Raw genomic sequence first — 13,217 nt, 5'->3', positions numbered from 1 at the left:
ATATTAAATTTGTCTCTTTTCAGAGATAGCACAAGTTCTTCAGATTCCTCATGGACTAACAGGTACGAGTCACAGACAGTCTTCTGCAGCAGAGCTCTTGTTCTCGAGGCAGCAATGTCAATGAGGAACTGTGTTATTACAGTTTTACACGCGTGGAAATGAAGTAGGGCAGATAAGGAACAGAACAGGGGACTGAGGACAGTGCAGACCAAGCCTCTCTCCATGAATCTCCAGCATCTCTATAGAAGGCGCACATTGTTACAGAGAAGCTTAGTAAACAGACTTTCACCGCTAGGAAACGTCTAAATTGAGCATGGGAAGGCTGATCTGCCACCGCTGAAGGCTGGCCCAGCTGAGTGCCTGATTCTTGCACAGAGAGGACTCACCATCCCCCTTCTGCAACCCAGCTTCCCCGGGAAGTAGTGCCTGACCTTGCTTCTGTCTGCATGAGCCCGCTCATTTCTAAAATCCAGCAGGAACTTCAGGGGACCTCAACAAGGAGTCGGTGCATTAAGGAACCCCACTCATACCTCGCCTGATAGCCACTGAGCAGCTCCTGAGACTGCCAGGCTACGTTCAGCTCCGCGTCATTCTCCTAATCTTTAAAGGATTTTGTGAAAACGGAAACAACTTAGGGGTGGTGGGTTCTCATCCTCATTCTGCATCACTGTTTGTGCTTCACCATTTTGTCAGAAAAGTTGCACATTTTTTTCTTTAAAAAAGGATAGCAAGAGCTTTGTTGCATTCTAATGTGTGACTGTGTTATTAAGACTGAGTTTAATATTTCTTTCTGCAGGAAAACATCTCTCATCTTTAGTGGAGGCAATTGAAGGACAAAGTGAATCTAAAACATACTTTGGCCGGGCATGGTGGCTCATGCCTGTAATCCCAGCACTTTGGGAGGCCAAGACAGGCGGATCATGAGGTCAGGAGATCGAGACCATCCTGGCCAACATGGTGTAACCACGTATCTACTAAAATAAAAAAAAAATTAGCCGGGTGTGGTGGCTACACCTGTAATCCCAGCTACTTGGGAGGCTGAGGCAGGAGAATCGTTTCAACCCATGGACCTTCAAGAGACAGAGGCTGCAGTGAGCTGAGATTGCGCCACTGCACTCCAGCCTGGGCGACACAGTAAGATCTCGTCTCAAAAAAGAAAAAGAAATGTACTTTAGAGGTGGCTTTTTTTTTTTTTTGAGATGGAGTCTCGCTCTGTTACCACCCAGGCTGAAGTGCAGTGGTGTGATCTCAGCTCACTATAACCTCTATCTCCTGGGTTCAAGCAATTCTCCAGCCTCAGCCTTTCCAGTAGCTGGGATTACAGGAACCTGCCATCAGGCCTGGCTAACTGTGGTATTTTTAGTAGAGTCAGGGTTTCACCACATTGACCAGGCTGGTCTCAAACTCCTGTCCTCAAGTGATCCGCCTGCCTTGGCTTCCCAAAGTGCCGGAATCACATGCATGAGCCACGGCACCCGGCTGGAGGTGGCTTTTTTTTTTTTTTTTAGACAGAGTTTCGCTCTTGTTACCCAGGCTGGAGTGCAATGGCGCGATCTCGGCTCACCGCAACCTCCGCCTCCTGGGTTCAGGCAATTCTCCTGCCTCAGCCTCCCGAGTAGCTGGGATTACAGGCACGTGCCACCATATGCCCAGCTAATTTTTTGTAGTTTTAGTACAGACGGGGTTTCACCATGTTGACCAGGATGGTCTCGATCTCTTGACCTCGTGATCCACCCGCCTCGGCCTCCCAAAGTGCTGGGATTATAGGCGTGAGCCACTGCGCCCGGCTCGGAGGTGGCTTTTTAAAGAATGCTGATACCAGGCAAAGGAAGCCAACTTCAAAAGTCCTTTATTGCTTCCAGGTGCTTGTAAGTGGCGTGAAAGAGTTCAAAAGAGCTCCACAGGATATTCTGCTTCCTTCTAAAGACATTTATGTTTATTAAATGTCAGGTCCTATGGTAACCACGGGGTCTCTTTAACAAATGGTAGCTACTGTATTTTTGTTTCTATTAAGCAAGTCAGGTTATTTACGTCTCAGGAATAAGTTAAGTGCCCAGCTGGTAGAGGCCAGTCACACAAGCCAATATTATTCTCCCTCCACCAAGTCCCCAGGTACTCCAGTTCTGGGTGCCACCCCTTCCCTCATCACCCCCATCCCGATCCCCACGCTGTTTTGAGCAGCGGCAGATGAGGCCACTTTACCTTTCAGCTGTTGGAAGCAGGAGGCACTGCTGTCTGGCTCCAAGGGGTGCCTCAGGACCCCATTGCTGGGCTTGGGCCTCTCGTATTCTCTTTCGGGGAGCATGGCCTGCTGGCTCTCCATGGCGGGGTCTGAATGCGGGGGCAGGGACTGTGGAAACCCGAACATCAAGAGGGAAGAGAAGAAGAGTAAGGCACCGCAGAGCAGAAAGCCACCCCACCAGGCTCCGATCCAGCGGGGGTCGTCCGGCGTGATGTCCAGGTTACCTGCAAATGGAAAGAGCACAGTTTAGTGGGAGAGCAGGAGGCGGGACCACTGGGGATTTTGCTGAGAATCAGAGTCAGCTGAACAGAGAAGGCCAGGGCTCTAGAAATGGCTTAGTGCCGGGAAGCCCGGCTGCCAGGCTACGCAGCCGACTGCTCCACATCAGCCCTTCTGTTTCCCGCAAAGCTGAAGACCGATCACATTCCCTCCTCAATTTTCTTGTCTGCCCCGTGTTTGTATCAGTCTAAACAAAAACAGCGAGAAGCCAGACATTCTCCGAATTCAGGCTGAAACTGACTGGCTTGGCGGAGCTGCCAAGGCTTACTCACAGAAACACAAGGAGCTGTTTGTTGTTCAGGGGTAAGAGTTTCACCAGGTATATTCACTCCCGGCTTTCAAAAACCGGCTTATCTGGGATCTCACTCAACACCCCACTTGCTGTCTTAAATTAGGTTCCTAGCTCATAAGGGGAGGCAAAGAATAGGGTTTTAGAGCATGGCTGCTGAAACCAGGCTGCCTGGGTTGAAGTCCTGCCCCTTTCTCTCTGTGTGACCCTGGGCCAGTGGTACGAATTCTCTGTGCCTCAGTTGACTGATCTGCACAGCATCTGTGATGATGACAGTATTCACTTATTGGGAAGATCAGATGACCACACCAGACATAAAGTCTTCTGAAGAGTGCCTGGCACCTGCTTGGGCACCCAAATGATGGCAGCCCGTTATTTATGGGGAGGGTCCTCTGTTTCCAGGCTACTAGTGGAGAGGTTAATGCCAACCTTGTCGGTGGCCTTTGGTTTGGCGTCAGCTCTCTATTACAAAGCTTTGCTGCTAACTCCTTTGCTTAAAGGTGCTATGCATGTGGTTTGGTGACCTTGTACCATGATTTCTCATTTTGCCAGCTAAGTCACAAGAACGTAAACTTCAGCTCACCCCTTGGTACAGTTTCTTTCTTTCTCTCTCTTTACAACTGCCTTGCAGAGCATAGCTCCCAGGTGAGCTGCTTAGAAATGTCTCTTTGATAATAAACCAGGCACCTGGAACACAGAAGATCTGAGCAATGGCGTATGAGGTAAGACCGGCAGGGCTGCAGGCCTAGACCAGGTGGATGGACAGCTCTGGGAAGACTAATGACCACAGACACCAGATGAACACTTCAGCATTCATAAAATGCTCTCCCTGAAGACTCCTCAGCTAGCATTAATGACAATGCCAGCCATCATTTAATGAGGGTTTCCTCGGTGCCACACATTATGCAGAGCACATTCTTAACTGTTCCAGCCAACCTTCCCTGTAATTCTACAAGGCAGGACTTTCATTATCTCTATTTTATATAGATGGAGAAACTGAGGCTTAGAAAATTAGGTTCCTTGCCCAGGTTCAGAGCTGAAGAACGGAACACAGGTATACATGCACCCAAGCTCATGCTCTCCCCTTTCTGTTCCAACGCCCCTCTTGAATGTCTAGACTTTGTTTTGGGCTCCCTGTAGGGCCCGGGATCAATGATCGATTCTGCTCTTTGTACAATGGGTCTAAGGCCACCAGCTTTTCTAGTAGGTAGCAAGGGGCCTTTGGAACACTGGTAGTCACTGTCCTGGAGACGCTGGTATACACCCAGCAGCAATAACAGCACTATAATGGACCAGATGCTTCTGCATAGCTACATGCTGGAAAGGAGACATTGTCAGCTTTGAGGATCTGGGGCCAAATCCCAGTTCTGCCACTTACTAGCATGCGATACTGAGCAGGTTACTTACCCTCCTTGAGTCTTAGCTGTATCATTTGCAAAATAAAGACAGCTTCAACCCAGAGTGGTTGCAAGGATGACAGGCAATGAACAAGAATCGCCTGATGCATAGTAGGCTGTTTATAGAGAGCAGATCTTGTGATTTTCACTTGTATGTACAAGTTCATACTTGTAAAAGTACATAAATGTACATACCTGTACATTTTCACTTGTACGTATACGTTCATACGTATATAAATGAGAATCTCAAGATAGGGATCTTTTTAAAAAGGGTACAGCATGTGACAACACAAGGTGATCTTGAAAGCATCTTTATGGAAATGAGGGGAGAGACAAGGAAGTGAAATTGCCTTTGGCCGCTGCACAGGAATGTTTTCACTCATCACTTACTGTGTTTCTTCACCTGCTGCCAAGCAATGCATGAAAACAAGACAGCAAAAGAAAGCTCAAGTGTTTCCCTCCACTGTCTCCAGGCTCCATAAAGGGTGAATTGAAAAGCTGGCAGATGTGAGCAGCTAAAGAGAGAGAAATCCTAGCAGTTGTTTGGGGGAACAGAATTAGAAAAGTCATGTATTAGTTAGGAAGTTAGTGGCTGTTCTATGGGTGAGAAAACATCCCAGGGAGAGAGACAGCGATGAGGGAGGTGGCAGTTTGTGTGAACATGTCAACGTGCTCCCTGCAGGTGTGTGTTTGTGTGGGGAAAGCCAACGTTGGCCCGCAGCTTCAAAGATGGGGATGGGCATGTCACCTGTGTCAGAACCAAAGCCCGTCTGCCACTAGGCAAGGACAGGAGAAGGGGCCTGCATGCAGGTGGTGGACGGCAGGATTCTGTAGATCCAAGACACTCATCACTGACTGCTTTGGGAAGTATCGATTTTTTTCTCCATTTCAATTATCCAGAGCACTGTGGCAGAGAGAGAAATAACACGTGGAGGGAAACCGCTCAGCTGTGGCACGTGCTGCCCTCGGCAGGGAGGCTTGCCGAGTCTCATCTGGGGAAGACAGCTAATGTTTGACCTGTCTGAGAATGTCTTATCTCTGTCCATCTCTGTAACAAATACTTTTTTTTTTGTTTTGTTTTGAGGCATAGTCTCGTTCTGTCACCCAGGCTGGAGTGCAGTGGTGTGATCTTGGCTCACCACAACCTCTGCCTCCTGGGTTCAAGCGATTCTCCTGCCTCAGCCTCTTGAGTAGCTGGAATTACAGGTGCCCACCACCATGCCCAGCTAATTCTTGTATTTTGGTAGAGACAGGGTTTCATCATGTTGGCCAGGTGGGTCTTGAACTGCTGACCTCAGGTGATCCACCCGCCTTGGCCTCCCAAAGTGCTGGGATTACAGGAGTGAACTACTGTGCCCAGCCAACAAATGCTATTTTTATGAGGCATTTTGGCGACTTATGGTGAAAAATCGCCTTCCACCTGTTGGCAATTATCTGTCAATGCTTTATGGACACTGTTTCAGAACTAGTGATATTGAGGGGAAGTTGTGTGTGTGGCTGGAAGAGAGTGGTGTGGTAGGCATTATCAGTGTTTGCACTAGAAACTCCTCTTCTGAGGACAAAGAAGACGATACCTCCCTCACTCTGTGAAGTTAGGTGTAACCATAAGCCACAGAGTTTTGCCTATGGAATGTGAGTGAGGGGGCATGTGTCATTGCTGGGTGGAAGTGTGTATGAGCTAGTGCACAGCTCCGCCCTCTCTTTCCACAGTATGGAGCCTGACACATGGTATCTGACAGGCTGCAGTAAATGAAATGTTCCTGTTGACCTGCGCTGCATCTAGCTCAAAGAAGAAAGAACACTTTACTATTCTAAGCTGCAGAGATTTGGGAACTGGTTGTTACTGCAGCATAACCTAGCCTTTCCTGACTACAACAAAAAGTTTAGGAAATAAAAACCCACGTTCTATAAGAACAGGAGTCTCAGGTAGGCTTGGCATAGCAAAAGTATTGTTTTAGACCAAGGTAGGGAGGAAGGCTTAAAGACCTCTTCACTTCTCTGGTTCCAGCGTCGTAACTTTAAAAAGTGGCTGCAGTTTCAGCCTTCTGGCAAGGGCTGCCTTCAGTAAGATGCCCAGAACAAAACCAAAAGCACCAATGTGTCTCAGTTACTTAGATGCACTCAATTGCCAACAAAACTAGGCACGTGGATGAAGAAAGATGTTGAATAAATGAGGCAGAGACAGCATCCCAGGCTGCGGGAACAGGCTGAGCCAAGGTGTGGTATACTAAGGGACTCGAAGTGAATACGCTCAGTTCCCTCATCAAGCCACGAATCTACCCCGTGGTCACTCCAGACACGAGAAAATATGCCATTTCATTGGGAGAGGAGTCTGGTAAAGGGAAGGGAAAAAAGGGGAGCAGAGTAGAGCAAAGAGAGCCATCTGCTGGGTGGACCATGAAATGTCTATGCACGTCTTGGGCTTGTCCTGACGTATAGGTGTCAACAGGTATAGAAAGTTTCTCTCCTTTACAAGATCCTTCCTTTCCTTCCTTCCACTCCTTCCTTCCCTCCTTCCTTAGAGACAGAAGGTTTCTCTCCTTTACAAGATTCTTCCTCCCTCCCTTTTTCCTTCCTTCCTTCCTTCCATCCTCCTTCTCTCTCTTCCTCCCTTCGTTCCCTTCCTTCCCTTTCTTCCTTCTTTATCTCTCTCCCCTTCTCTCTCTCTTTCTCAACACAGTTTCACTCTGTCACTGACGCTGGACTGCATGGCACAATCTCAGCTCACTGCAACCTCCAACTGCTGAGCTGAAGCAATTCTCTGGCCTCAGCCTCCTGAATAGCTGGGATTACAGGTGCCCACCATTATGCCCAGTTAATTTTTTGTATTTTTAGTAGAGACAGGGTTTCACTATGTTGGCCAGGCTGGCCTTGGAACTCCTGACCTCAGCAGATCCACCTGCCTCGGCCTCCCAAAGTGCTGGGATTACAGGCGTGAGCCACTGTGCCTGGCCTTGCAAGATCCATTTTTATAACTCTTCCGCTCTTTGGATCTGACTTTGGGTTGTCCTAGTCTGTTGCTTGTATTGAGTAAGTTGAGAGCTGTTTGCTCCCTCTGCCAAACGTCAACTGAACTACGGAGCTCACTGAGATTTCTACCGATTTCCAAAGTCAAATGAAAAGTCACTGGGAAAAGAGTTAAACCAGTTTAAAACTAGCCAATCGACCCACCCACACACTCATGAGGCTACCTGAGACTGTGAGAAGATCAGATCAAAGCAAATGGGGGACATTCACTTCTCACTCCCGGGCTGTACGGACATTACTATGTCTTTCTGGAGATTTTATTATTTTTTTTTTTGGTAGTTCATTTACCTATTCGTTTAACCTCTTTTGCTATGGGACTCAAGAATTCCAAGAGTATCGTTAAGTTACAAACGTAATTAGAAAAGAGAAAGAGGAAGGAGCTAAGGCTGGAGGGCGGCATTGAACACCTAGAATCCCAGCCACTGGTCTCACTAGTCCAAGATGAAGGAATCTGGCAGCAGCAGCCGGCCCTCAGGATGGCAGAGCGGGAGGCTCTCAGTCTGCTGACCTTTTCTGTGAAGCAAACAGATGGCCGCATCTTGTTCCAGCTGCAAATGCCAAGCAGCCGTCTGTGAGGGCCTCAGGACGAGTCTGCACCAATGTGCAGGCGAGGCCAGGGCACCTCAGTGAGGCCTCTGTCCATGGAAGGGAGCTGCCTTCTGGCTAAATTCCTGGAGCTGTTTCAGGAAAGCCAGCTGTTCTGTTAAGAGTGGGGCTTTGAGGTCAGTCAGGCCTGGGGATGAATCCTTGCTCTATCCCTAGCTGCGGAAGCTGTTAACCTCTCCGATTTCTCACTGCATGTCTGGATTGCGTGCTTACTATATGCCAGGCTGTGCTAAACGCTTGCATGAGTAACTCCGGCCATCCACACACAGACTCAGGATGTGTGTGCAGTGTCACTGCAGGGATCACAGAACTCGTAAGGGGTGTGGTCAGGATGCGAATGGAGTCTGATTCCAGTGCTTGAATTCTTAACCACGGTATGATAATGACTTGCACTCCCATGAGAATGAGCTGAGGCTCCAATGAGGCAATCTTTGGATCGCTTTAATAAGGGGCCCAGTCATGGCTGCTGTTATTTTAATCCCCTTCTTGTGCTAAATCCATATCGTTAAGGTGAACAAGTCAGTGATTCAAGATATCCTCTGCTACCAATTCCTTCTTTTTTTCAAGATTCTGTTCCTATCTGGGTTTCAGTTTAACAAAGAAAACCTAAAAAAGAAGTTCTGGAGGCACTGTCATTTCCTCCCCCACCTCTGAGGGGAGGGATTCAGTCTCCTCGAGCCGAGAAGCAATGGGAACCACGTAGGGATCCAATGCGGATGAGAGCCAGCAGCAGCAGAAGCCCACGTCTAAGCGGAGCCAGCTGGGACCTCCGGGCAAGGGTCCCACCGGGACCCCAGAGCTGGCCCATGTCTGCAACCAACCCTCCCTGGCAGCCCCAGCTGCCTCTCCTCACAAGTTTCAACCAGGCTTCCTCACTGGAGTCTCCTCTCCATGCCGGCACCAGGCTATGTAATGGACACCACCCTCCCTCCTCCAACTGCCCTAACCAGGCTTTCTGTGGACCTGTCTTGCCACCTCTCCACAAATTTCGGGCTGCTGCTCTCCCTGGACCCCAGTCTCGGTTGGGACTTCAGAAACATGTGGCCATGCATGTGGCTCTTGCATGTTCATGCCTACAGCAAGGTTCCCATTCACTGGTCAGCCCTCCAGAAGGGCTCTGTTTTAAGAAAGCAAGGAAAAGATAGGGGAGGCCCTAGAGAAATCAAGAATACCCTCCCCAAATACAGCCCAAACCCACCTACAGGCGGCAAGTTTCAGTCACAAGATTAGAAACGGTAAAAACTGGTGGACACGACAGCGCTCTGCGGCTGACTCCCTAACAGGATAAATGGTATTCTTCTGTCCTCTAGTGGTCAAAGCAGCACCAACTCTCACGGTGCTTTCGGGAAGGACCCAAAGATCCTGAGGATGCGCCTTGTGATCTTTAGAAACAGAAAGGGAAGTCCGCTGTCAACTTGGTGGGGAAGGCTGTCCTCAGCAAGATGCCCAGACGGGACTGAAAAGAGCCCATCCGCCTTACATCCCTGCAGGCATCAAGCAGCCAAAGAGCCTGGAACCACGGGTCACACTGCTCCAGCCTGGGCCTTAACAGGCAAACAGAGACGCTGAACACAGCAAGTTGGGAAGAGCATTCCAGGCTGAAGGAGCAGCCTCAGCAGATGGAGGGAAGTGGGAGTGGATGGGCTAAGCCCCCTCCGGCCATCTGTCTACCCACTGGCCATTGTAGGCACTGAGAAAAGATGCCGTTTCATTCTCACAAGAGAGTTTGGTGAGTGAGAGGTTGAAGTGGAAATAACCACAGGTGGGCTCAGGAGATCTGGGTTTTACAGAGATACTTTTCTTGGATTGGGGACATCCCTTCCCCTCTCTGTGACTCAGTTTCCTCATTTGTAAAATGAAAGTGTTGTAAAGAATGCTGTCTGAGGCTCTCTGCAGCTCTGACATTCTGATCATTCACAGGCTTTCGGTTCCAGGCCACCACTGATACCACTGCAGGCAAAATATGCCACCTGGCCACTCTGCTACCCTTCAAAGTGGCTTCTTCATTGCAGCAGGAGTATGCCTCCTCTCTGTCCCCTCTGCCAGCCCTGTCTGGTGCTGCCTTGGGTACAGCAGAGGAAGCTGGCCTATCTGTAGGAGCAAGACGGAAACTGACTCACTTCATGTGTCCCGTCTCTTCCCTGCCCACCCCTTACCGCACTCTGTAGGAACTGGGTTCAAAGGGCCAGCCGACTGCTGCAGCACAGCAGCGATCAATCACCTACCGAACAGACTCAGCACTTTAAAAGTATAAATACATAGGGCTGCCTCTGATTTTTTTTTTCCCCACTTGGAAATTTGTAACATCATTAGCTATAAGTAACTATATCAGTGGGATTAATGGAGTGAATCACAGAGCAACTTGATTGGATTTAAAACCACATTATTTCTTTGGGGTAAATTAGTAAATTTAGCACTGTCAAGAGATGATGGATTGAGAACCTGGGACTGAGAGTTCTTATTGATCCTGAGGTTAGATCGGCATGAGAAGCAAAGGCTGGAATGGCTTCTCGCCCTCTGTTTTCAGAGAGAAAGGTAACATGGCTTTGCTACATGCTAAGCTACAAGGAAATACAGTGATCCGTTTCAGATGCAAAGCAGAGATGTGACAGCACATGGCAGGCAATGACCCAGATGGTCCCCTGAAATCCCTGCCCCGTGTTCCGGTGCTTGTGTAATAATCTCTTCTCTTTTGATACCAAACCTGAGCAAGTGACTGGCTTCTAACAAACAAAACACAGCAGAAGTAATGAGACATTGCTTCTGAGATTAGGTTATAAAAAGGCTGTGGCTCCTGCCTCAGGTGCTCTCTCTCACCTTCTCTTGGGTTATTTGCTTCAGGGGTGTCACTGTGAGATCTCCCCCTCCTGCGGGCCCATGGCAGTGAGCATGGAAGTGGATCCTCCCCAAGAGGAGCCTTGGGATGCCCCAAGACCAGGCTGCCACCTGTCAACACCTTGACTGCAGCCTCATGAGAGGTTACAACTGCCCAGTGAAGCTACAGATGCCCAGGAAAGCTGCTTCTATATTCCAGACCCACTGAAAAAAAACCACAAAAAACTGTGTGATAAAAAATGTCTGCTGTTTTAGATCATTATGGTTTGGGTTTTTCTGTTTTTGTTTTTTTTTTGACAGACTCTCGCTCTGTCACCCAGGCTGGAGTGCAATGGCGCAATTTCGGCTCACTGCAACCTCCACCTCCCAGGTTCAAGCAATTCTCCTGCCTCAGCCTCCCGAGTAGTTGGTAGTACAGGTGCCCACCACCATGCCCAGCTATTTTTTTTTTTTTTTTGTTTTTTTAGTAGAGACAGGGTTTCACCATGTTGGTCAGGCTGGTCTGAAACTCCTGATCATGTGACCTACCACCTGCTTTGGCCTCCAAAGTACTGGGATTATAGGCGTGAGCCACCACGCCTGGCTAGCTTGGGGTCGTTTCTTACACAGAAACAGAAAACTAATACCCCACGTGCCTTGCTTTGACAAATGAAACACTGCATGCCACTTCCGAGTAGAGGTTTCAAGGGCCAAAGTGAAAGTGGTTTCCTGAGTTGGTACCTGTGCAAGCTGGGGTCAGGATGGAACATCTGTGAGCCTGGGCCCGGGGGGCTGAGAATGCTTATGGATCCTGAGACTAGATCAATAGGTGACCACGATGAGCCAAGTCTCCCCGCCCCTGACACTGCTGACCTACACCGGACATGTAGCGTGAGCAAGAAATAAGCCTTACTTGTATAAAATCACCGAGGTTTGGGGACTGCCTGTCACCACGGCATAGCCTAGCCCACCGATCTGGCATCCCAGACAATCCCACAACCATGGATTGGGGAGCTCAGAGCATTCTGGGAAATGTACTCACACTTCCTGCTAGAAGCCAAGTTTCGCTTAAAGTGGTTTTGAATGTGGACATTTCCTCACAAACGGCACCACAACAGTGTCTTCTAAAAGGATTTTCCAATATTCTGTCTCACTGACCCGGTTCGTACACCTGCACTTCCAGAACACAAGCTCCAGCTTTTAGTTTGGAAGGCAGGATCCTCACAGAGGCTAACGGGCCCCCACTCAATGAGCATGTGCCGCGCGTTTCTACACAGACGCTCTCATTAAATTCTTATCTGCCAGGCAGATATAATTATTGTTACCCTTTACTTACGGATAAGGAAAATATAGATTTGAGGAGTAAAATCAGCTATTGGGGGTTATTCAGCCTCTAGGGAGATGCTGGCAGAACTCAGACTTGAGTCAACCCTCTGAACCAACACTCATGTCCTTTGATCTAATCTCAGGCAATCCCCAGCTCCAGGCAGGGGCATCAAGACTGTCTCTTAGCAAGAAGGATTTAGAACCCATAGGCTGAAGCTGCATTTATGACGGAGGAATGCTTGTGGATAGAAGGTAGACATCAACATGTATTCCTTACTTGTGTCAATGAAGACTGCATCCACATAGATTTTGGTACAGAAAGAGCCCAGGATAAACCCGCAGGCTGGTCCGAATACCAGCATTGTGAACAGGATTCCTGAAAGAAGATGATGAAAAAAATAGATTACAAAACAGAGCAATGAGCAACATCACCAAATGTCAACGAGATTATTTTACACTAATGAGACAAGCTGTCTGCTTTTACAGATGACACTGGAGGAATTAATCTAAAAATCCTAGAAGGGAAAGCACATATTTCTAATTTTTGGAAACTCTATGAAAGCACTGTATATTGTGCTACAATTTTATAGTATTTTGGGAGGTTGCTTTGAAATTTGTGCCCCTTACTTTTAGAGGACTTCACCCCACATCAAACATATTGAAATACATCCACATCTATCATCAAATACTTTTTCTGCCATCCACAGTTTTGAAAAGACATTTATAATTTTGCTTTTACATTCATTTGGCTTTATATAACTCATTTAATTTATAGTTGGCTAAGGTCCCTTGGCATCCATTGCGTAAACTCAGGAATTTTTGTGAAGTGAGGATAATCTATGCTGCAAATTATTTTTAAATATAATAAAACGTATGAGTCTGAAATTTAGCAAATAACGAAGTTCACACAGTGGTAAATATCTAACATGTAATTACATATTTATTAACTTCAGTTCTTCAATGTCTCTGCATGTTTTGAAGTTGTTATCCATTTCCATTGTTGTTGTGGCTGTAACAGCTGTTCAGGAATTAAGCGTTTCTGTAGGACCTGAGCAGATGCCAGGCTCTGGACAGTGCTTAAGCATCTGATGGATATAATACGTGGTCTTTCACACAGAAATTTTGGGACACTCGGAAACAAGTACTGATCCCAAACTCAAACTCACAGGCTGTATCTATTTCTATTTCAATTTGGTAGACATTTCGGGAGCCCTGACAGCTCTCCAGACACTGGAGG

The 13,217-nt window shown here is 47.9% G+C and overlaps 1 protein-coding gene across 2 annotated transcripts in view; it reads right to left on the bottom strand.

The window, feature by feature from the left end:
• Nucleotides 1–13,217, bottom strand: part of SLCO3A1 (solute carrier organic anion transporter family member 3A1) — a 330,506-nt gene that overhangs the window by 65,736 nt on the left and 251,553 nt on the right. For both annotated transcript variants that reach the window (XM_017517954.2, XM_017517955.2), the window contains exons 3-4: nucleotides 12,258–12,356; nucleotides 2,203–2,466 (exon numbers count right to left, since the gene is read on the bottom strand). In XM_017517954.2, coding sequence (XP_017373443.1) covers nucleotides 2,203–2,466; nucleotides 12,258–12,356 — 363 coding nt within the window. The remainder of the gene's footprint in view (nucleotides 1–2,202; nucleotides 2,467–12,257; nucleotides 12,357–13,217) is intronic.

Source organism: Cebus imitator, unplaced genomic scaffold, assembly GCF_001604975.1.
Source record: "Cebus imitator isolate Cc_AM_T3 unplaced genomic scaffold, Cebus_imitator-1.0 Scaffold19, whole genome shotgun sequence".
Lineage (NCBI taxonomy): Eukaryota > Metazoa > Chordata > Mammalia > Primates > Cebidae > Cebus > Cebus imitator.
This window is presented reverse-complemented; position numbering and strand designations above follow the sequence as displayed.